At 48.2% G+C, this 24,041-nt stretch overlaps 1 protein-coding gene across 6 annotated transcripts in view; it reads left to right on the forward strand.

The window, feature by feature from the left end:
- Positions 1 to 1,370: 1,370 nt before the first annotated feature.
- PROM1 (prominin 1) overlaps positions 1,371 to 24,041 on the forward strand; it is a 125,701-nt gene continuing 103,030 nt past the window's right edge. For 4 of the 6 annotated variants that reach the window (XM_044226070.1, XM_044226073.1, XM_044226074.1 and 1 more), the window contains exons 1-2: positions 1,371 to 1,504; positions 23,049 to 23,498. In XM_044226070.1, the coding sequence (XP_044082005.1) occupies positions 23,279 to 23,498 (220 nt within the window). In that variant the 5' untranslated portion in view covers positions 1,371 to 1,504; positions 23,049 to 23,278. Of the gene's footprint in view, positions 1,505 to 16,140; positions 16,199 to 16,584; positions 16,664 to 23,048; positions 23,499 to 24,041 lie in introns of those variants that run through there. The other 2 variants (XM_044226071.1, XM_044226072.1) reach the window with 2 other exon arrangements.

Genomic DNA, 24,041 nt, shown 5'->3' on the forward strand with positions numbered 1-24,041 from the left:
GGAAGCAGCAGAAGCCCAGAGCAGTTAACCAACCTACCTGCAAGCACACAGTGGGCAGGCAGCAAAGATGGAGCCCAACCCAGCTCTCTGAGCCTCTGACCGGGGAGCTTGACACAGAATACTGGGCTATTCACCCTTCAAAGCAACGGGTGCCCCCAGAAACCTCACCTTGGTGATGATGAACTGTGAGGGAACAGGGTGCATAGTAGGCACTCAATGGCCAGGGGTTCGCTGATGGCCCAACCCCACCCTCTTCCCATCCTGAGCTAGAAACAGGGCACTCTTCAGATGATTACATTCTCTGCCATGTTGGAGTCAATCTGTGTAATACCCGGGACGAGCTCCCACTGATCAAACAGATGTATGCTCAATGACTAAAAAAGTAATCAGTGCAGGATACAGGGAAGCGGACTGATTCTCACTCTGCCATTTCCTTACCTCTCAAAACCTGCTTCCAATCCTCTGGAAAATGGGGATGATGCCTCCATCAGTGGGTCATTAGTGAGTATTCGTGAGACGCCGCATAGCACCTGGCACAGAATCAGTCAGCATTGACTACAGGAAAGGACAAATGAAGGAAGGGAAGTGGTTCCTTCTGCTCTGGATTTGGAATTTGTCCCCCTTCATCCCAGCCTCTGGCTCTCTGTCACAAGTGTGCAACAACTGTAGCTGGACCTTTCCTGAATGAAATCTGTGGCTGGAGGGGAGAACGGAAGTCCAAACATGCTAGGTGAATGAAGGCAGACATGAGTGGCAAATAAAGAAGCCCCCACAGAACCCACCATCTGCCACTGAGTGTGGTATGTTTGTGTTTTATTAGTTATGAGAAAGTTTGGCTACAAGGAATAGAGGAAACTAAAATAACAGTGACTTAATCCTTAGAGAGATTTATTTGTCAGCCATGATCCCAATGGCAGAGGGAAGCCAGTGCAGGGCTGGAGTGGTGCTCCACTGTTCCTTCTATGTTGTTGCTGGGCTATGTGTGGCTTCTTTATTTTCAAGGTCAACTCATGGCCCAAGATGGCTGCTGGATTCCAGCCATCAGTGCAAATTCTGGCCAGCCGGTATAAGGAAGAAACGAAAGAGGTAACTTCTCCTTCTGTGATGGTTAATTATAGGTGTCAACCTGACTAGCCACCAGTGCCCAGATTAAATATTGTTTCTGGGTGTGTCTGTGAGAGTGTTTTCAGATGAGATTTAGCATTTGAAACCGTGGACTCACTAAAGGAACATGCCCTCCGCAATGTGGTTAAGCATTGGCCAATCTGTCAAGAGCCAGAATAGAACAAAAGGCCCAGGAAGAAGGAATTCTCTTCTTTTTTCCCCGCCCCCGCTTGAGCTGGGATATTTCATTTCATCTTCTTCTGCTCTTGGACTGGGATTTGCATCATTGGTCCCTCTGGTTCTCAGGCTTGCAGATACCAGCCTGAACTACACCACTGGCTTTCCTGGGACTGCAGCTTGCAGGCTGCAGATCGTGGGACTCCTTGGCCTACACAACCACGTGAGTCAATTCCTGCTAATACCTCTCCATATAGATATCCTATTGGTTCTGTTTCTCTGGAAACATCCTCTAAGGACCTTTTCCTGAGAATGCACACATCACTCCTAACATAATTCTGCTTGGTCAGAATTAGTCATATGAGCATGCCGGCTCCAAGGATGGCTGGGAAATGTATTCTTAACTTGGTGAGGCCATGCGTGCAGCTCAGTTCAACATCTCTGGGTGCAAGAAGAGGACAGTGGAGCAGTCTGGGCTACATCTTTATGATTTTCAGACTTCCTGAATACTCATCAAGACCAGGGCTATTCTTAGGCCCCCCTTTTTAAATGTTGCGTTGGGGTAGAGAATAGGATGCTTTTTTTTTTTAAAAGATTTTATTTGTTTACTTGACAGACAGAGATCACAAGTAGACAGAGAGGCAGGCAGAGAGAGAGAGAGGGAAGCAGGCTCCCTGCTGAGCAGAGAGCCCGATGCGGGACTCGATCCCAGGACCCTGAGATCATGACCTGAGCCGAAGGCAGCTGCTTAACCCACTGGGCCACCCAGGTGCCCCTAGGATGCTTTTTCTTAAGTGGAACTCGTATTCAATAATCTACCCCGTGTAACTGACATCAGGCATTGTCTGTCCTTGAAACTGGTCTTGGGAGCCTGGGCAGCAAACTCAAGGGTCCCCGTGCATCACAGGCAGAAAACCATGTTCCCAGACAGAAAGACCTTCCAGAGAGGGCTTCTGGTAACAAAGCTGTGAACAGGCTTTTATGGGGGGGCGGCTAGCTTTGTAAGATGCATAGCCCTGTCTTGCTCTGTGTTGTGGATCAGAAATTAAGGCTCAGAGAAAGCAAATCACTTGTGCTGAGTCATGGAGCCAGTGGCCCAAGCCCCAGACCTTTCCATCGCCATGCTGCCTCCTATTCCACAATGAAGGGGCCCAAGGAGGTCTTTCCCCAATATCATCTTGTCCCCTGCTGTGAGAGTGAAAGAAAGACCCTGAACTGAGGAATCCAGGACCCTTGGTACCCATCTTCTATTAATGCTCTAGTTCTCATCTCCTCTGATTCCTGCTGCTTCTGCATCAGCACCGGGACACGTGAGGGGCGTCCGAGGAAAGCAGAGCTGGAGGGAGATCTGAGGTGCAGGAAGGGAGGGCAAGGTGCCACACAGAAGTCTGCAGGCCCTTGCTGGGCAGTGTTCCAGCATCTCTCAGGAGAATGGCCGCAATCACCATTTGGGGCATTTTGGAGACAGATATAAATGGGTATTGTGCCTGGAACTCCAGGGCATGTTAAGGCAAACCTCAAGGGGCTGGAAGGCCCAGGTTTATTCAGTGGGTTTAGTGAGAGAACCCAGGCCCAGCTCTCAGCGATGTGTGGGCCAGAGTTGGAGGACCAGTGGGCCAGGAGCTCTCTGGGAGTCCTGTCTTTACTTCCTCTATCCTGAGCAAAGTGGGTGCCCAGGAGCTTGGAGACCCTGGAGTGAAGCATCTCCTGAGGTCTCCTGATTGATAGGAATGGTTCTGCCGCAATGTTGGTCTCCACAGTTTCAGTCGAATCTGAAGTCAGAGGCCCAGGGATTCTTTCAAGCACATCTGGGAAACAGGAGTAGTGGAACCCAAGCTCGGTGTTGGTCCTGAGAGGAGGGAGGGCATGCTTGGTGTGTTTCAAGTCTTCCTTTCTTCCTCCTGCCTGAAAAGACGGAGACATCTGTGTCCCGGGCAAAGCAGTGGTTCTGAGTTGGCCGTGACATTAAATCACTTGCACACACACCCCTCACCGACTGACACCATGACATCAGGGTAGACCCCAGCCAGCACACAGCAGGTGCTCAGCACACAGGTGCTGAGGAATAATATACGTCAGCCCGTGCAAGCTCTTGGTACGTATTAACTCTGTGAGCCCTCACAGTCTGACGCCGTGTGAAGTGCTGGTATTAGCCATGACTCAGACCTGGAAGCTCCAGCCCAGGGGGATCCAGGGCATCCAGGGGATGTGGGCAGTAAATACACAGTGGTCTGCTTCCAAAACCCCGGCATTGAACCCTTGTGATTTAAAAGGCCTGACGTGTAATCTCAGAGACTCCGTTGTCCTCCTCTTCGGTGGCTGCTGCGGCTGGAGGCATTTGCAGGACTGGGAAGGGATGCGTGCAGGCTGGCTGGGGAGGTGATAGACACGTCCTTGGAGGCAATGGCTGGAGGTTCGAGATCTCATGCTCCCAGGAGGTAACTCAAACTTGCGGCAGGAATTGAAGAGAGATGAGCCAGACAGAGCAGCAGTCCCAGACAGGGATTGGAGTGTTGGTTCTGCAATCCTCCTTGTCGTTTGGTCCTAGCCAGTGTCTTGAGGCCCCACGTCTGTCATCTCTGGAGAGGGGTGGTGATGGGCAAAAACAAAAGGAGCATTTCCCCAATTGTCCTCAGGAGAAAGGTGGGCAGTGCTAGCTTGGGGTCCCTTCAACAGAAGGTTGCATCAAGAACAGAGATGCCCCCAAGTCCCTGGATACCTTAAAAGGTATAGACAATCCTCCTGGAAACCAGGAAATGGCAGTGATGGGGGTGAGGCAGGCAGCTCCCAGCCCGCCCAGCCTCCCTGAGAGCAGAAGGGGAGGGACTGCGACTCCCAGGTGCTGCCCAGACTTGGGCTACCGGCTCTCTGACCACAGCGTGGGCCTCACGGGGCACCAGAGACACACAACAGGGTATCACGAGCACCTAGTGAGACCCCTAGGCCCCCCCCCTTTTAAGATTTATTTATTTATTTATTTGTCAGAAAGAGAGTGCAAGCACACACCAGGAGAGCAGGAGGCAGAGAGACAAGCTGACTTCCCACTGAGCAAGAAGCCCGATGCAGGGCTCTATCTCAGAGACCTGGAATCGTGACCTGTGCCGAAGGCAGGTGTTAAAAGCAACTGAGCCACCCAGGCGTCCTGTGGTCCAGCCCTTTAACAGAGGCTATCACCAGGATGAAAGGGATGCTCCCCAAATGTCTCAATGACTCAGGGGTCGGGGGAGGGCATGCTGGACAAAAGGAGAAAGAGGAAGAGGCAGAGATCACAAAACTGGGGTGTCAGGTGGAGAAAGAGGAGGGCAGAGCACCCCAAGAATAACACGGAGATGCAGCCTCCAAGAGGAAGCACGGAGGAAGTATTTGTGAGCACCAACCGTGTCCTTTCACAAAACCCTTGTAATAACCGTAAAACAGGCATCACTATTCCCATGTTGTCCGAGGCAAACCGAATTCTGAGAGATCAGAGGACAGGCCAAAACCACCCGATAAGCCATACATGTAGTCTGTTTGGTTCCAAAGCCAGTTTTCCTCCCATACCGACTTCCCGTTTTCACCCAGAGCTGACCCTGCAGGGAACACGCTTGTCCCATCAAACGCGCGGCTAGAGCCTGTGCTGCAGAGCAGCGGCTCCTGGAGTGCATGCTTACTCTAAATGTCTTTGAAACACCACGATCAAAGTCATCTCTGGTGTGGGGCGCTCTGAGGGGTGTCGAGAGAGCTGGACCCAAGGGCAAGCCGACTCAAGAAGCAGCGAAGCCGGGAAGCGCAGGATAAGCTCTTAGAAACCTCTTAATGATATCCAGACACTCACACTGAGGCCCACCACGGGTCTCCTGGCTTCAGTTTAAAATTCAGGATGGGTTGACTGAAGGGAGCTGCAGAGTAGCAGGACAGTGTGTGTACTAACAAGCCACTTAATGGCCGTCTCCCAGGTGAAAATATGAAACTCCCTACAAATCACAACGTGGCTTGGACATGGTGCTGAGCTTGCGGAGAAGCATGAATCAGAGTGTCAGATCCTGGGAAAAATCTTAGAGATTGCTCTCTTGAAGGAGGAAGTGGGAGCCCAGAGGCAGGAGGTAAATCCCTAAGTCCATGCTCTGGCCTGAGGAAGGGTCAGGTCCAGCATTCTCAGCTCCCGGCCCCACGTAGCATGGAGCATTGGCCCGCAGGCCCCGGGGCTGAAGAGATTTCCACCCAAGTCAAAATCTGGACAGGACTTCGGAAAAACTCCCCCCTCGTCTCCTTGGCTCATTGGTTCACTCGGTTTGGTTTTCTCCATAGGTCTTAACACCGTCTGAAACGATCCCTTGGCACGGCATCCACGCTTCTTCACAGCCTGACCTCTTCTACTCTTCTGGTCTAGACTCATCTCTTTATTCCTTTTCTCTAAGACCATGTTCCAGGCACATTACAATCCAGCACCACCGTATCATGAACTAAATCTGAACATACCTGGCTATGCTCGTTCCTCTGCTCAGAATGTGCTTCTTGTTCTCTAGCTGGTGAACATCTCATTCCAAAGGATTGGCACCAACAGCCCATGGGAGCCTTTTCCTGGTCCCCTCAGGGCTGGACTCATATTTATTGTTGCTATTTTCATAGCCATACCTATTTTGACCTCTCCCTCTGTTGGTGTACCTAGAATTCAAAATGCCCCTTAGTTGTTTCCCCCATGAGATGGTGACATTTTTGAGGGCTGGACTTGGTGTTAATCATCTCTGTGTGCTTAAAGCCTAGTATAATCAGGTGCAGAGCAGAGCCCTGAAAAACTTGTTTAGTGAATGAAGGGAAATGTGTGGGTGGGCTCTGGTCTTGACCAGTATTGCACAGAGCCATGCAAGGGCCAGCACAAAATACTAGTAGGAGCCCAAAAGTTCATTAATTAAGATAAATCATACTGTAATGCAGTATTTTAAAAATTCATAGCTATGCCCCAACTCCATGGAAGAACAAAATCAACATGTTATTTTGATAACATAACAATCTGATCCTGAACCTTAGGACTCATTCGATTACCTTCCCCAAGTCCTAGCCTAAGCAATTTGCTCAAAGACAGAGACTTCCAGCGTACATGCAGAGTTGCTAAGTTAGCACCGTCACCATGGGACTGGCAAGAAAGATATGGACTGGAGAGGAAAGGGAAGGCAAAGGAGATGGTAGAGGGAGCATTTTCATCAATCAGGCATTAACAGGAAGCAACTCTGGCCAATCTTAGCCAGAGAAGGAATAAACTGGAAGTGTGTCAGATGGTTCCTGGTCTGGTCAGGAGGTTGGAGAGCAGAAGCAGATCCAAGGGCAGTGCACACAGTCTGGCTAGGACGTGGCTGTTGGCACCTGTCGCCCTCCACAGCACCATCACTGCTACCCCCCCTTGGTCTGATTGGCCCTATTTGCCGCATCACATACACTCCAGAATCTAAGTCAGGGGCAGGAGTGGCCAACTGGCCAGGCCTGGATAGGACCATCCCTTGAGTGCATTACAGGTCAACGGAAGATAATGTTTGACTTTTGTGGTGGAAGATGTTGGATTGACCCACTAGTACTCCCCACAAAAGGGTGTCTGTGTCACCCAGAAAAGGGCTTTTGAGTTGGACAACTCTACAAATAACAAATAATAAATACAGGTAAGGTTGAATTTCTCGGGAGACTGTGTAGGACTATTGAGATAGAAAACTCTGGCAAAAGGAAGAATACTAAATAAGTTTTGCTTTCAAACAAGTGTTCTGGTTGTAGTGACACATGTGGAGGCCGGTAGGACACATTTGGATTGTTTTCCATGGTGGTGATGACTATGGAGATAGTGTGACCCTCTTATACCTTCTAGTACAGATTAAGTAAAGAGCTGCCTTCTTGGGGTAGGGGTTGGGGGTTGGGATGTCAGAGCCATCCTATAACCTGTAGCCCCAATGTCTTTCTGATATCCCTTTCTCCGATTAATGCAACCAGCCTCAGACCTGTGAGATGCGAGAAAGCAAGGTAGAGCCTAAAGAAGGATCACTGTCCTGCTGTAAATAATCAGAGGTGCAGTGATCAGGAGGAAAGAACCAGCTCTCCCTGGAACCCTCCAGTATATAGCATATCTCATTTAATGTTCTCAAAACCCAGAGGCACTACTGGTGTTAACTCTGCAGGTGAGGGGGACTGAGGCTCACAGGTGTTAGGTAATCCGGCCAAGGTGGCACATGGAGTTAGGGGCGCCAGAGTCAGACTCCAACCTAGGCGGATCTGTTCCACAGTGTGTGATCCCAGAATCCATGTTCCTCTCTGGGCCACAACCAAGAGGGAGCTGGCCCTTGTTTATTAAACTTCCCAGGCATTTGCCATTGTCCTTCCATAAGAACTAAAGTGATGAAAGTAGCCAAGACGAAACAGATCACTCTCCTTGCCTGTTGACTGGTCTTCCACACCTTGTTCAACTCAGCCCTTCGGCCTCACCCGCGGCAACCATGCTGACCTCACCGCAGCTCAAGGACAGACCCAAGTTCCACTTCCTATTTCTCCCAGCCATTGATTGACTTGGTTGTTTCTTTCTTTTTTTTTTTCTTTTCTTTCTTTCTTTTTTTTTTTTTTTAACCTTTTTTATAGTGGAAAATTTCAAACTGGTGTGAAATAGAACCCCTGATACCTATTACTCGGCTTCAGTAATTTTACTGACTTAAATTTTACTTCGGTGCATGCTTACAATGTTCATTAGTATTCCTTGCGTCTATAGGGCTTCTTACCAGGGGATTTTTTTTCCTTAGGATTCAACTTTAATTTTTCCTCTTTTTGGTTGTATGCATTTTAGCGCTTTTACCGTTAGGTGGCTTCTGAAACATTCTGCAGAATGACGTGCATACGAATGTTTGTTTTTTTCTGCAAGTTGGTAATTCTTTTGTCCCAGTTCAGCTCTAGAAACCCCTAACCTCGGCTCAGTTTTTCCACGGCCCTGCTTTTCCAGGTTTATCAGCGTTGTTTTTTTTTGGAATCCAACAGATCCAGGATTGTGTTGTTCATTCCTCTTACAGTTTCTGTAAAATTATTTCTCTACCCCCACTGTTACTTTGCCATTTAATAAAGTGGAACAGCGCAACGACTGTATACAGCCAGCCAGGTCCACGCCAAGAGTTTCTCACTGGGATGGGGCCGAAGTCACCTCTGTGTCCCCAAGTTCCAAGGACTGACACAGATAAGTGCTCATTAAAAGCTCGCTTACTTCCAGTCCTAGGTCTGAAGGCTGCCCTCTGAATTCTTGCGTTGAAGCTCACTGCACAGAGGCAGAAGTCGGGACTGGGAAAGGAATCACCCCACCCGTAAGCATTTGTCAGCGTCTGTTTTCCCTCCTATACTGTACACTTGGTGGGGGCAGGGCCCGTCTGCCACTGCGTGCCTACCACCTAGAGCCATCCTGACACGTAACAAATGGGCAACAGACTTTTCTTGGATTTGCTTGGATAATACCTGCTTCCTACAATTACCTTAAATATTAAATGAGATACTTAGAGTAACGGTTACCCTGGTAAATGGTAATTTTTATTCTTATTATGAAACCAACAAAATACTGCGTCGCTCTGTGCTTGACAGATAGCAGATAGCTAATAAACGCCAGCCACAAGGACAGAGACCAGACCTACTTTTCCTACCTTGCAGCCCCATCTCACTCCTGCTTACATTTATTTGCCTCCTTATGAGGTTTGAGCTTCACCTTATTCCCCTGTTTTTCTCTGGGATCTGTTGAGGTCCTGGAATATGCCAGGCACTTTCTCATTAGGTCTTGGGAAATATTAACAATCCTATTCTTTTTTTTTTTTGAATGCTTCTCTGCTCAAAAGTTCTAAGAAAACTGTCAAGTTTCTCCAGGGGCTATAGGTTATACTCAGAATAAGCACTGAGCACCCAGCACCCAGCACCCAGCACAGGACATTGTGAATATCTCCAGGAGGCATAAAAATAGGCAATTTACTTTCCTGATATAACTCAGTTTGCAATTCTCTCTTTGGGGGTGATGCGGAGTCGATGTGAGGGCTGGCTCCCCAGGGCCAGGTACCCAGCATGATGGGTCAAGTGATTTGGGTGATGGATATGTTTCAGTTTATATCCAAAATTCTTAGCATTTGCCAAATCTGATACCAGGAAGTTCCTCTTTAAATATATCTGATAAAATCTTCTCAAACTCAATAGTTTTTCCCCTGCTTTAAAAACAAACAAACAAACAAACAAACTCCAGGTTTTGAATCTTTTTGGTGGTCACAACTGGGAGGTGGACTGTTATATCTATCCGGTGGGTAGAAGTCAGAGGTGCTGTTGAGCACCCTGCATGCCCAGGACCACCCGAGACAAAGAATTATCCAGCTCAAAATGTCAAGAGTGTCCAATTTAAAAAAACAAAAACAAAAACAAAAAGAAATAATAACAAAACAAAACAAAAAACACACCATGATCTAATAATTTTCATGATAATTTTTTCACTTCTTTTGTAAGTTTTTCCTCCTTCCATAATGAAAACGACTCTGGAACTCTCTCCCAGGTTTCACCCAGGTTATTGGAAGGGATTATTATGTGTGCACCGTTCCTGCACACATACTCCACCAAACTCGTCCTTCCTCCGCACGCCCCCATCTTTCATGGGGGAGGTGTCCACTTGAATTCGGAGAATGGAGCCGAGAACCACATTTATATATATGGTCTAAAAGACCACGTTCCTTGTCTTTAAGAACCTTATACTCATTATTTAAAAAACAAATCATTCTGGATTCACAGCCTTTTTTTCTCAAAGATTTTATTTATTTATTTGACAGAGTTCACAAGTAGACAGAGAAAGAGGAGGGAAGCAGGTTCCCTGATGAGTAGAGAGCCCGATGTGGGGCTCCATCCCAGGACCCTGGGATCATGACCTGAGCTGAAAGCAGAGGCTTCAACCCACTGAGCCACCCAGGTGCCCCTGGGTTTGCAGCATTTAAAAAGAGTTTATTGTGATCTAACTTCTTGAAAGCTTTCCCTTTGTCCTTAGCAGTGGCACTTGGGTCAAAGATTGCTCTAAATGGGGCTGTTGCAGGGAGGCTTTGGGGGAGAAGTTGGCAGGAACTTTGGGGTGCTGCTTACAGCATCTTTGTCCCAGTGAATGGGCTGTTGTTATACTATTAGAATCTATACAAATGTTTAGAATTTCACCTTTCCAGAATTTATTGAAGTTTTCATTAACAAAATTAACTCATGTTAAAATTTGCTATTTGTCTCCCTAAAGGTCATAAGCTCCATTAGGGTTTCCAAATTATAATGTTCAAGGAATGAAAAACATTGCATGTAAATATATAGGGGACACATGTCAAAGGTTTTACTCAGCTCAGTAATTAATGAGAGAACCAATAAGATGTTGGGACCTGTTCAGAGGACACTTTGAGAAGCAGACATTTATATACACAATTGGGAATGCCAAAATGATTATTTGCCAGCAGTTGCAAAGCCTGTCACCAGCCTATAGGGTACTGAAATGTTGGGTTTGGGGTCATCTTTTCTATAGGGTAGAAATGAAATTATCTTTCATGGAGAACATTCATTTGCAATGTCATCGGTGTTCTACAATTTCATTTCTATCCTCACAGACTTGTGATACAGCCTAGTTGATAGAAACACAATGACAGGTACATGCCTCTATAAAATCCAGTAATTCCCTGAGGGTCCCTTAGACATGCCCCTCCCTCTGAAAAAAAAGTGCCAGTCTTCTCCTATGCTCATTTCCAAGTGTTGGACACTTTTTCTACAGGGCAGAGATCAGAATATGTGCCAAATCTGTTTTTTCTGACTTGGATCCTTGCAAATCCCTGGGGCATAATTTGTAAGTATCTGTGGGAAGTGGATTTAACTCACGGTTCCAACAGCCCCACACTCCTAATCTATGAGATTGGAAATAAAAAGAGGGGTGGGGGCTGAGGGTGAGAGAGAGTTTGGCAAAGAAATAGAAAAAGCAGATATAAGAGTTGACATTTGTTGCTAACTCTGTGCCAGGCATGTTGCATATGCTGGCTCATTTACACTTTGCACAACCTCTATTTTGTGGGTGAGGACACTGAAGTTACAGAGGTTAAGTAGCTTATTCAAGGGTATATAGCGAATATGAGTATGGATTTGATGGCTTTCACGCTTTGTGTTCCCTATAAGGGAGTGAGCTCTGGGAGGGCGAAGGCTTACCCCTTTGTTTTATTCTCTGCTGTTTCGCTGCTCAGTGTGGCCCGCAGAAGGTGCTCAGTCAATACCTGTGGAATGCGCGGCTAAGCAATGTAGGAAAAAATGAATGAATGAGTGAGTGAATGAATGAATGAATGAGCAGAGCAAGGACTGTCTTCCCATCTGCTCAAGTTCCACATCCCATGCCTCCCCCACCGTACAACAACAGACCACTGCTCCTTCTCCATCCTGTGGAATAAGTAGCTAAATGGAACTAGAATTCTTTATATCGTATTTCATAGTTTTTATTTTATTTCATGTTTTCCGGTTTTACTGAGAAATTTTTTTTTTTTTCCCCTGTGATGAGAACTTTTAAGGTCTATTTGCTTGGTGACTTTCAAATACACAATAGAGTATTGTTAACTAGAGCCACCTTTCTGCAAATCACATCCTCTGGACTTATCTTACAAGTGAAAGATTGTGCCTTTTGACCACCTTCACCCTCGTTCCCCCACACGCAGCCCCCACTCCTGGCCACCGCAAATCTGACCTCTGTTTCTATGAATCGGTTTTACTAGATTCCACATGTAAGTGAGATCATACAGAATTTGTTTTTCTCTTCTCTGACTTATTTCGCTTGGCATAATGCCCTCAACATTGGAGGGGACTATAATTTAACATTTTAGTTGCTCTGGACAAAGTGAGTGTTTTAATTAGCAGATAGTTTATTGTGCCTAAAATACATATCTGATTATAGCTTAAGTAGCAGATAGAGTATGAAGCAAAGGAGAATTCTTAAAAAAAAAAAAAAGGTCTTATGACGAGGAAAATAGGCAAGGGGTAAATAAGAGGAAAGACAGTGTTTGATAAAAGTTTTCTTGTTTTCCCCTAAGTATATTCTGGGTCAGAGTAACTGGACTCTTTAGCTCCTGACCTCTGTAGTAGGGGCTGCATCAATATTACTGAATGGATGACTAACAGATGGCTAATACATGCTTTCAGATAATGAGAAGAGGATAAGTGCAAATTCTTAGAAGGAAGTAATAATGGCAATCATTCCCAGAGGGGTAAAACACTTCTTAGTGGAATCGTAAGTTTCAATATTGTATATATTGCAAGTTCCTGGGTGAGCCTTTTAGGAGATACAATTTAAAAACCGATGACTATAGAACTAGAAATTGTGGAACTTTTCTGCCTCCCTCCCTCCCCAATCTCAGCCCAAACATTTAGAGGAAAGAACCTCACCCTCCTTGAGAAAATGAGATCAAGTATCCTAACGCTTTATAACTCCCTTTCCTTCTGCTGCTCGCATTTTTCCCCACGCAGTCACCAAAGGCAAATTAGGAAGCCCCGTTTGAGTTCGTGCATATTAAAAATGATGTCAGAAGGAAAGGCGCAGGGCGCCTGGGTGGCTCAGTGGGTTACGCCGCTGCCTTCGGCTCAGGTCATGATCTCAGGGTCCTGGGATCGAGTCCCGCATCGGGCTCTCTGCTCAGCAGGGAGCCTGCTTCCTCCTCTCTCTCTCTCTGCCTGCCTCTCTGCCTACTTGTGATCTCTCTCTATCAAATAAATAAATAAAATCTTTTAAAAAAAAAAAAAAAAAAAAAAGAAGGAAAGGCGCAGATGAAAGCCAGCCCTAGAGATGAAGCATTTATTTGAAACCGTTACTAGAAGGCAGATCCAGCACATAAAATATAAAACCACCCTGCGCCAGCCTCCAGTAAGTGTGATGGGGTTTTCCAACTTCCCAGGTTCGGAATCTAGGCGTGGAGGTACTGGCGTTGGCCCTGGTCTGGCCCCTGCTCTGTTTCTCTTCCTCTTTGTCCAAACTGGTTTGAAATTTTTTTCCTCCACCTTTGAATTACTACACAGTGGGCTTGATGAATGAGTTACAAATCTTACCCAACGGTTGTTGAACTACAAGAAACATGTTTTTTTGGCTTCTGGTTAGTGAACATCAGCAAAGCTATGTGTGGTTTCTAAGCCCAGAGGCAAGGGGAGAAAAAGCAAGAAGAACAGGAAAACATGAGGTGAAACATTTATAGGCAAACCCTAGCTTGCATGAAGCCTTTTCCTTGAAAACTAGTGGAATTTCGATTTGGAACAAACCCTCTCTCTCCCCCCGCCCCTTGCTTAACTTCTCCCTCTCTCCTGAGCTGTCTCTTACACAAATTTCAGACTTAAGAAGGCAAGGGCAGCCCATGCTGAGATGATACAAATGTGATTTCCTAAAGGGTCACATGTTGCCATGTTTGTTGGTCATATAAGCACATATTTTGGTGGGGAGTGGGAGGGGCCTAGTTATTCATGGTAGAAAATGTCAGGTTAATTAGAATAATATATTCACTCACCTATTTTGTTTTAGTCTTAGTGATTCAGAAAAGACTATCCAAAGTCCTTCATAAGGAACGGCTTGTCAAAGATTGAGGATTGTTGAATGATCCAGTGTTGTATACTCTGACAATGATTAATCTCAACACTTCATTTCTAATGCTCCATCACCCTGATAATTTCTGTGGAAACTTCAGTTACTTACCCCAGTCCTGCTGTCATTTTCCCCTTATTATGGTTCACTATTTAAACCAGCACTATCTTATAGACCTTCCTGTGTTGATGACAATATCCCATATCTGTAGGATCCAAAATGGTAGCCTCTAGCCATAATCCAGTCCCTGAGCAAGGCTATTGGACCTATGGACATGTGAACCCCATGGGGTTTACAGGACTTACCAGGGACCACACTGGCAGTTAGTGACAGCATTTGAATGACTCTCCCTGCTCTCCCTAGGATGTCAGGCTGTCTCGTATTTAGATTTCATTTGGGCAGGAAAAATGAGGAGCGATTTCAGAAAGGAGACCTAAGTTTTGCACTTGATGACTAAATGGATATATAGGAATAATATTACATCCTCCAGTCGCATGTAACAGATGACAGAGGAATTCAGTTGTGCTGAATTCTGTGTACAGATAGCAGGACTGTAGCATTAGAACTCCAAGCTGAATTGAACAAAATAAATCATTAAGTCCTATGTTGCTGTCTGCCTAAGGCTGCTCAGAACAGATCTTAATATTGCGTTCTGTTTATTATTCATTCATTCACTTATTGAACACCTCCAATGGTCCACATAGAGTTGGTGATGGAGGGAGGGAGACATATGAAAATGGATAAAAACAGTTGAAGCATTCGGTGCCTACAGGAAGACAGATGGCCATTCATTTCAATGTGATGCTGGAGTGCCACACGACATTGTCAATCAGGGGGTGCAGGACAGAGGTTTTTTTTTTGTTTTTTGTTTTTTTTTTTTTTTAGGACAGAGGGTTTTATGTTATCTCTCGGTACTCTGGCGTGCTTGGGCAATAATGGGCTCTGGAGCCAGATCTGGGTTCAAATTCAGCACTTTGCTTACTACCTCTGGGACCTCAGGCAAAAGACTGAACATGTTTTTAGCCTTATCTTTAAGATGGAGATCATATGCTGTCTTTGTTGCTAAGATAACACAAAATCATGCACTTAAAGCTCGGGGCATAGTGCCTCATTCAGAGGAAGCATTCACTGAGTGTTAGTGCTCACTCCTACTACTGTTGTCATTGTTATTTTTATTATTATTACTAACAGTAAACAGGAGCCCTGGGAGGCATAACTGTCTTTACTTTGCAGACAAAAAAAACGGGCTCAAGGAGGCTAAGGAGCCAAAGTCACAGTGATAAAAAGGGACAGGGTCAACATCTGATGCAAGTTGACTTGACTGCTATCAGGAGGGAAGGAGTACCCTCTCCAGAGTCCTCAGAGGGCTGCCTTGGAGAAGTGCTGGGGACCTCTGCCAGTGCAGAAGCAGAGGCCCCTGACCAGCAGGGGCTTCAGGGTGGAAACATCAGGCCTGATTATACGACCACCTAAATTTGCTGTGCCTCTAGTGCCCTTTTCAGAAGTTTCCTGACCTGGCATTTATTGTCCTAGAAGTATGCACATACAAGATCAATTTAAACTTTAAACAATGCTCCTTCCAGCACAGGTTTTATGCTAGATTCTGGGGTTAGTGAAGAACCTTGGTGGAAATTGTCCTGTCCAACAGTCCAACCCATCCATCCCTCCGCATCACAAACGTGAAACGCCAACCGAGTGCTAGACACCATCCTGGCAGTGGACTTCTGTAAGTCTCACGTTTTCCACAGACAGTATTCTCCATTCAAGACTGGAAGTGGTGAGCCAGGCGCAAGGGGCACATTGGTGAATGCAGTAAGGTTAGGAGACAGAGTGAGTACTTACGGATGGTTTCCACCGTCTCAGCTTGGCAGCTTGGCAGAGAGGTGAAGATGGGATGACAGGGGACTCTCGGCCCCAGTCTGAACCAAATAATTAAAGCGCGTTCTGCTTCGGTCTATGGTGGATGCCTGTACCTATACGTGGGGGCAAGGATTGATTTCTGTAGGTTTTACAGCGCAGGCCACGAGCATCGTGATTGGTACATAATATACAAAGGAACCAAATTATTGGGTTTGGTTTTGTTTGGGTGAATTAGAAAAGAATAAGTCTTTTGGGATCCGGCAATAGAAGCTCTAAAGCAGCTGGCGGGGTGGGGGGGTGGGGGGGTGGGGGGGTGTCACCAAAGCCTGTCTGGGTTGGAACTAACGAGAGGAGGAGTTTTTAGAAGGGGAACGGCATTCCAAGTAGAGAGCTCTCCTAGGTGAGGGAGACGCGGGTGCTGTAAGAAGGGCGTGCTGGGTGAGCCGGACTCCAGCCTCAGGAAATACATGCAGCCCAGGCCGGGTGGGTACCTCCGGGCGTCGCCGGGAAGCTGCCTCGCCGGTCCAGTCGGGAGCGCATCCAGAACCCCCGGCTTAGCTTTCTTTAAAATACAGACCGGGTCCCGGGCAGGCACCTGGCCGCGCGCTCAGCTCTCCGGCTGGGGTTGAGTTGACTTAAGTAGCATTGCCATTCCGGAGGCTCCATTTGCAAGTCCCAGCCCGGGAGCAGGGGAGGCCGCAACAGGTCCCCGCGGGCACCCCGGGCGGGCCTCGCTCGCGCCTCCAGGGCCGGCGCCTTTCCCGGCCCGCCGCGCCCCGCGGGGCTGGCCCGCCCGCTGGGCTACAGGGCCGCCTCTCCGGAAGCCCTCCCGGTGGTCCCCGAAGAGGCTCATAAATCATTCATCAGCCGGACGAGTTGGGCGAACGCCGTTGCAAGGGGAGGGCGGGCGGCAGCGGGGCCCGAAACTGGAGCTGGACCCGGCGCACGGTGAGTAGAGGCGTCCTCATCCCAGAGCCTGGGGGCGTCAGCGGAGACTGCGGGGGCCTGAGCGCACCGGCCTCAGAAGGCTGGGGGCGGGAAATCGGGAACAGAGGGGCTCGCTCAGTGCCGCTCTCCTCCCGGCCCTCCGCGCCCCGTCCCCTGGCCCCGGGGCAGGTAGTACGAGCCCTGAGAGCTGCCTGGGAGCCGGGGGACTGCAAAGTGGGCGAGGTGGTCCGGGCGCCCCGCCAGCGGGAGTTCCAGGCAGAGCGCGGACGCTCGCAAACTTTGCCGGCTGCCTGGTGTCTGCGCGGTGGGTCTTTTTTCCAGCCACAGGAGGGGAACCGGTGGCTGTGGCTCGCCAGGTACCAGGACACAAGCAAGAGGGACCGGGACCCCCGAAGCCGCGGGCTCACTGTCTGAAAGGGGGAGACTCGTCAAGGGCTTGAGAACTGTTCTGCGAGGAGGGGAGTGCTGGGGGTGCCCTGGGGGCACGAGGCACTGAGTCTCCCCTGCCAGGGATGTAAAGGGGTCACCTCTCCCTGGTTTTCCAAATGGAGTACGCGGTGCAATAGACCATAGCGGGAGGGGGGTCCGGGGGGAGCCACTGGAGGCAGTGTCCCCACGTCTATGGGAGAGCGCACGCATCCCTGGTTTGACGCAGCCCCCACCCCCTTGTGTGCACAGTTAGGGGACCTACGGTAATTGCCGGGTGGAGAGCTGAGTGCCCTGGACGCACCTCGCCAGTTCGGCGCCGGCTGGGACAACAAAGGGAAGCGTGGACAGAGGAAGAAGCTTCGAGGTGCGGGAGAGGCGGGGGCCCAAGGTCAGTTTCCCTGAAAGCCCGTTCCGAGAGGGGGAGGGGATTCGAGGGGGTGGCACACCGCTCCCCGCTCTCCCTGGCGACCCCGATGCAGCCTCCGGGGGCTGTGGCGGGGATCCCGCGCGGCGGTGCCGGGGCAGCCAAGTTACTCCGGCAACCCCCTCCCCCAGGCGGCGGCGGATTCCTCGAGTCTCCTCGCTTCCCGCGCCCGCCCAGCCGCCCATTCTTTTGTGTCCCGCAGCCCGGGAGAGCCTCCTGCAGAGGAGGGGGAGAGGGCAGGAAGGAGCCCGGCCTGGCGGTGGGTGGGAGGGAAAGGCTGGGGAAAGCCGGCGCCCCAAGCTTCCTGCAGCAACAGGTTGAGCCTTAACCCCAGGCGGCTGCTGACCTCTCTCCCGCCCAAGCTCTGATCCAGAAAGGTTTTCCACAGTGCCTGTGGGCAGCGGCTGACCTTCGTTAAGACACACAGGTGAATGATGGGAGGGGTTGGGGGGGGGTCGTCCTTGAACACCCCACTGGAGACTCAAACATCTGCCATTGTATGTTGGGTTGAACCTTACCCGGCTGCTGTTTTTTTTTTTGTGGCTCAAAAACGAGTATGGGAATCGCTGTGGATTCACACTGTGTGAAGTTACTACTTTTTCTTTCTTCCTTTTTTTTTTGTGAGTATCCTCTGGAGCTGTTCTGTCTGTCAAGGTGAGCCCAGGGCCATGGTGGAGCGTGGAAGACTGATGCTGGCAATGGCAGGCGGTTCAGGCCCTTTATTGATGGCCAGCTGGCTGCCTGGTGCTGTACCTACTCCTGTCTAACCCTCCAGCGTTATTCAAAACCCCACTTCACAGACAAGCACAGGAAAGCAGGGAGAATATAAGCCACTGCTCAAGTCACTGGACAAATGAGTAGAACAGGAGACTCCTGCCCTGTCTCAAACGTGTGGCCTCTTGTCACTTCAGCAACGTTCTTTAGTTTCGTTTTGCTTCCTTGATATGTCCCCATAATTTTTTTTAATGAACTTCCTTATGATTTCCATATGGGACTATTCTGTGCATTCCAGCACAGTAAACAAGTGCATCAAAGGACAGGTCAAAGGAATAAGACTTTAAACCAAGTATTATTTTATTGGCATTGTTTAAAATATGAAGGATAAAGATTTTGCAGGGGACCAAGAGCTATCTCAGATTTGTTAAGGGTCAGGATGGTTTGTTACAAATGATAGAAGCCAACTCTGGGTAATTTTAGCAGAAAAAGGCCTGGGTATTAGGTAGTGACAGGAAGACTGGCCAGCTAGGCTCAGGAGCTCATGCAGGACATACAACAGGACCCTCAACTGGTGTGTGGCCACGGCTGCCACCGCAAGACTCTGGCTATGGCTGCTGGCACTGTGCCATCACTGCTAGACTGAGTTAGAGACTGCCTCTGATTGAGTGTGCCCCTCATTGACAAGCCGAGGAATAGGCATCCGCTTGGTGGGTTTGAGGCATCCCGCAGACCACGGTTTGGGCACCTCGGCTGTCCTCACAATAAAAACAGGAGTTCTGCCTACAAGACTCACAAAGGTAGGCTCAGAAGTTGAGCAGTCCATTCCCCCACCCCCGAAATCTCAGCTGACAAACATTCAATACAAAGATCCTTTAGAAAGAAGGAGAAATGAAGCTAGATGGTCACCATATTTGCTTTCAAACTGTGGAAGTGCCATTTTCTGGACTCAAGCTCAGAATCATGTGAAGTATTTGCTCAAAATTCACACTCTCGGGCCACCTTCCCAGCTTGAATTCAACGCATTTGGAATGGAAACCAGGAACCCGTACCCCATAAGTCAGAAAAATGGTGAGATCGCCTTTATTGATTGGCCTGGTGCCTGTGTGAGGAGGTAGCCCCTGAGGAAACAGTTCCCAAAGCCCTGCAAAGTTGGGGGTCCTAGCAGAAGGCATGGCCCCAGAATGGTAGACCAGTTGCTCTGCCATGGGCAAAGCCAGTAAAGACACAATCTGCTGCCTATATTGTGGGAATAGCTACAAACACTCCAACACCTCCCTTCCAGAGGCTTGGAATAAATGTTCCAAGCTAATAAATGTTCCATACAATTTTGAAATGGGTAGAAAGGATTATTTCAGGTCAGTTCTCTCTCTACCCCTCACTGTTGGATTTCAGCAACCCTTTATCAAGTGCCTACTGTGTGCCTGGCTCTGGCGGGCACAGAGATGAGCAAGTCAGAGACCATTCCACAGCAGCTGGGATCGATCAGTTTAATGCACTATAAGAAGGGCATTTGGGGCACTCTTCCTTGCATCTGTTGTCTTGCAGTTGCATTTGAGAAACCAAAGATGTCTTTGGAAAGTGGCCTGAATAAGCTAGGTGAATGAGTACTCAGGACCAGGGCTGGTTCTCAAACTTCAGTTGTCTTGAGAATCAACCACCCGGGGAAGAGTGTTAAAAATGCAGATGAATGGGCCCGGTCCCCAGAAATTAGGTCTGATAACCAGCATTTTAAATAAATATGCATTTTATGCCAATGCAGCTCCTGGTCCTAGAGAACTGGCTTGGGTTTTATGCTGGCAGTCCCAGGAGCTGTCCCAGTAGCTCTTGCTACCCAGTGAGGTTAACAGGTGAGGTCCCACAACCTCCCTTCTGCCTTGACTTGTATTATCGAGTGTTTCCTAAGTAGTGAGATTTTAGTATTAACATTTACTTCTAAATGTGAGAGGGACCGACAATTTGGAACAAGAAGTGAAGAAATCTGGACACGTAGCTCTAGGTGCTGCCTAGCTTAATTGGCACTTCCAGCTTCGCAGCAGTGAGTGGGGCTGCATTTCACTTGGGATTTGCCTTCCCCTGCTTATTCCCAGAGAGAGTTTGAAACTGTTTATTCATAGCTCTTCACAGGCCTCTTGCCATCTCTCTCCTGGTGTGCTTCTCCTCATCCCTGGCTGAGGTGTGGTGGCATTACCAGGAATTCAGCCTTTCTTAGCAGCTGAGCCTTTAATCCTTCCAGCGGCTGTGCTCCCTGCCTGTGCTTTAGCAGGAAACAAGATGGGAGCATGTAATGTGTGTGTGTGTGTGTGTTGTATGTATTTTATATGATATTTATATGAGTGTGTGTGTTGTACGTATATATGTTTTGCATATGTGTGGAGTGTGTCAGTGTGTGTGGTATGTATATGTGTGGTGTGTATACATGCAGTGTATCAGTGTGTAGTGTATATGTCTGATAGTGTGTGTTATATGTATTTGTTGGGTTTTGTGTGGTGTATGTGGTGTATGTATGTGTAGTGTGTATGGTGTGTGTTAATGTGTTGGTGTATATGTGGTGTGTGCTAGTGTGTGTGGTGTGTGCTAGGGTGTTTAGCGTGTGTGGCATGTGCCAGTGTGTGTATGTGTGGTATGTGTATGTGTGGTGTGTGTTAGTGTGTGGTGTATGTGTTAATGTGGGTGGTGTGTATACGTATGGAGTGTGTTAGTGTGTGTGGCATGTGTTAATGTGTGTGATGTGTATATGTGTGGTGTATGCTAGTGTGTGTGGTGTATGTATGTATAGTGTGTGTGTTGTGTGTGTTGTGTGTACATGTGGTATACAATAGTGTGTGTGTTGTGTGTAGCTGTGCGTTGTGTGTGGTGTGTATTAGTGTGTGTGGTGTGGTGTGTGGTATGTGCTAGTGTGTGTGGTGTGTGTAGTGTGCATGTGCATGCCTGCCTGCCTGTCTAATGCCAGTAGTCCTAGTCCTGAATAACACACCCACCCTCACCTTTCATCTCCCTCTCCTGCCCTGTGCAGCCCCGGAGACTCCCAGACAGTGGCTTTGTAAAGGCTAGCTGGCTTTGTTTCTTTCTCATTTGTCCTCTCTGGAAACTATTTGAAGATGGAGCAGAGCAGGCCTCTGTTTGACTGCACACAAGGGTGACTTCTGACCAGAACCAGTGAAAGGCTAGAGCACTCCAGAGCCCAAGCAGGCGGGGGGGCTGCAGCAGCCAAGCCTGGAAGGGAGAATGCCCTTTGGAAACAGTTACCAGGGTCCTGGTGTATCCATGGTGTGATGGAGAGCTGACAGGAAGCTGATTCAGGGTTAACAAGGTTGACACTGAGAGCTGTAAATGCTCTGAGAAGCCCATGATTAGATGTGGAGAGTTTAGGGTCATTCTTTTGGGAGTTCTGTGCAGAAGTAACTGGGGTGGGACAAGACTTAGAAGATGAGGCAATATCCAGGGGATTAAATATGAATTAACATCTTCACTCAAACAGCTCATGCATTTGCACCTTTCGTCCAAAACTTTCTACAGCTTGATAGAATACAAGTTGTAGGCCCTCTGGCCCCTTGTACAATGTGTCACTTTCTTGAAGACCCTTTTTCCCCCATTACACAGTGGGTTTTAGGAGCACCCTGCCCTTATTTTGAAAGTTACTAAATGTGTAATTCATGTACAAAATAGAATATAATCAGGGTGCTCCTGACCCCAGAATAGAATAGGTGCAGAGCATCCCAGTTCCTCTCCGATGTTGCATTCTGATGCACCTAGTTCTACACAGTGGCATAAGCAAATCAGTCATTTTGGCTTTTTCAGTTTTACACTGAGGGGTACTTACTGAACCCCAATTCTGCCCTGTCTTGTGTTCAGTTCTGGGGCTAGAAACACAAGGGGACAGGGTCTACTTTGGAGGCCCTCTGGGTCTCTTGCCCCAGCTATACACTTGGCTTGGTAGCTGCTTCTCACATTCCTGTTTCTCCCTCCCAGGAAGGGTGGTGGGGAATCTCCCACTGCCCTGTCTCTCATCCCTGGGACCTGTAATTCCCAGGTAGTTACTTGGGGACAAAGGTTTCTTTCAGGATTACCTGATGAACATGTTAGAAAGGTAAATTCCAGTGTAACCTAGCCTTAGACAGCTTGGTTTGCCCCTGAGGTCTTCTAGTTTGGGTTGGGGATGAGGTGGAGAGGCAGATGTCTGAAATAAGGTCAGTGAGCAAATGAGTAGAAGAAAAAGCAGGTAAGATGTATCTCCAGAAACCAGGGACACCTGCACCAATCTGGAGAAAAAATAAGCATCTGGTCTATGGCTGGGGCCTCTGAAGGCCTGCGTGGAGCCCCAGAGAGACGGCTCTGTAGGAACGGTGTGCTGGTGTCTTGCAGGGGCTCTGAAGGAAAACTCCAGGGTTTGAATTGTAACCACCCCCCGCCCCGTTAATCATCCCTGACCCTGGGGCAAGTCCCTGAAGTCCTCTGTGGAGAGGTTTCCTCATCTGTAAATGGTATAATGCCTTCAACAGGGTCCAGCTGGCCCAGCACGTACAGTAGTGTTGGGTACATAGTAAGTGCTCAGTAAGTCTCTCTTCCTAAGGCCGAACAGCTTTCTCTGCAGCATAGAGTGTTTCTGGAACCCATCAAGGTCTGCGTTATGCATCTGGACCCTGGGGTGGGACCTTCTGGCTTTGGTGTCCCTGCAGCTCTAAGCAGTCTCTGTTTTTGCCTCCCACGCAGCGGATTAGGCAGATGCACTACCTCTAAGCTGTGCCGCCTCCTCTCTGGAGGTTCCTGGGGCAGACAGGCGCGTGTGAACTGAGTGCTGCCTTTCTCTCCCACCAGGGATGGTGCCTTGAGCCCACGGACCCGGACCCGGATCCACAAAAAGATTCTCAGAAGGCCTTTGCTGCATGCCAGCCCGGCCAGGGAAGAGAGTGGACTCCGCACACCCAGCACTTGCCGCCGAGCCTCTTTGGAGCAGGAACACACGCTCCTGTCTCATCCTAGGCTTCCAGAACCTCTGAGACCTGAGGCCCCCATCTCTACCTTATGCGTGCAGGATCTGGCTAGCCATGGCCCTCCTCCTCAGCTTCCTGCTGCTGCTGGAGCCGTTGGGGGATACCTCTGCCCTGGGGCCATTGTCATCCACAAAGGGTTCTGATGGTTTGGAATTTGAATTGCCGACCACGAACTATGAGACCAAAGACTCTTACAAAGCTGGGCCCATTGGCGGTCTCTTTAAAATGGTGCATGTCTTCCTCAGTGTGGTGCAGCCCAATGCTTTCCCTGAAGGTAAGTGCCCATGGTGTGGGGGGGCAGTTTGTCTCCAGGCACACTCACATAGGCACACAGAATATTGTTTGTCAATCATGATACAGTAAATATGTATTATATTCAGTATTTTATTTATATATGCAGTATTTTAAAACATAACATTAAAGTGATTGGATTGCACAGGAGCAGAAAGTATTGAGACAAAAGTTAGGAACACTTGTGCCAGGTTAAATAGGTTGTTAATGAATGTGATTATAAGAAATGAATTCAAACAATGTTGCTATGCTGGTTTTCCAATTCCTGATCTTTTTTCCCCCCCTCCCTCTTTTTTTTTTCTTTTCCTTTTCCTTTCTTTCTTTCTTTTTTTTTTTTCCTGGTGAGAGCAATGAATTACTCTCAAGTGCAAACCAAAGGTAAAAATTAGGGTTAAAAATAAATTTTCTCAGGTGAGTTAATAATTACCTCTGGTGGCTAGGCCAGCACTCACAGACTGACCCCTCCTTGACCTACCACAAAGTACAATTTCACATTGCTGAGGACAATGACTGTCCTGACCTGCCA

Source organism: Neovison vison, chromosome 11, assembly GCF_020171115.1.
Source record: "Neovison vison isolate M4711 chromosome 11, ASM_NN_V1, whole genome shotgun sequence".
Taxonomy (NCBI): Eukaryota; Metazoa; Chordata; class Mammalia; order Carnivora; family Mustelidae; genus Neogale; species Neogale vison.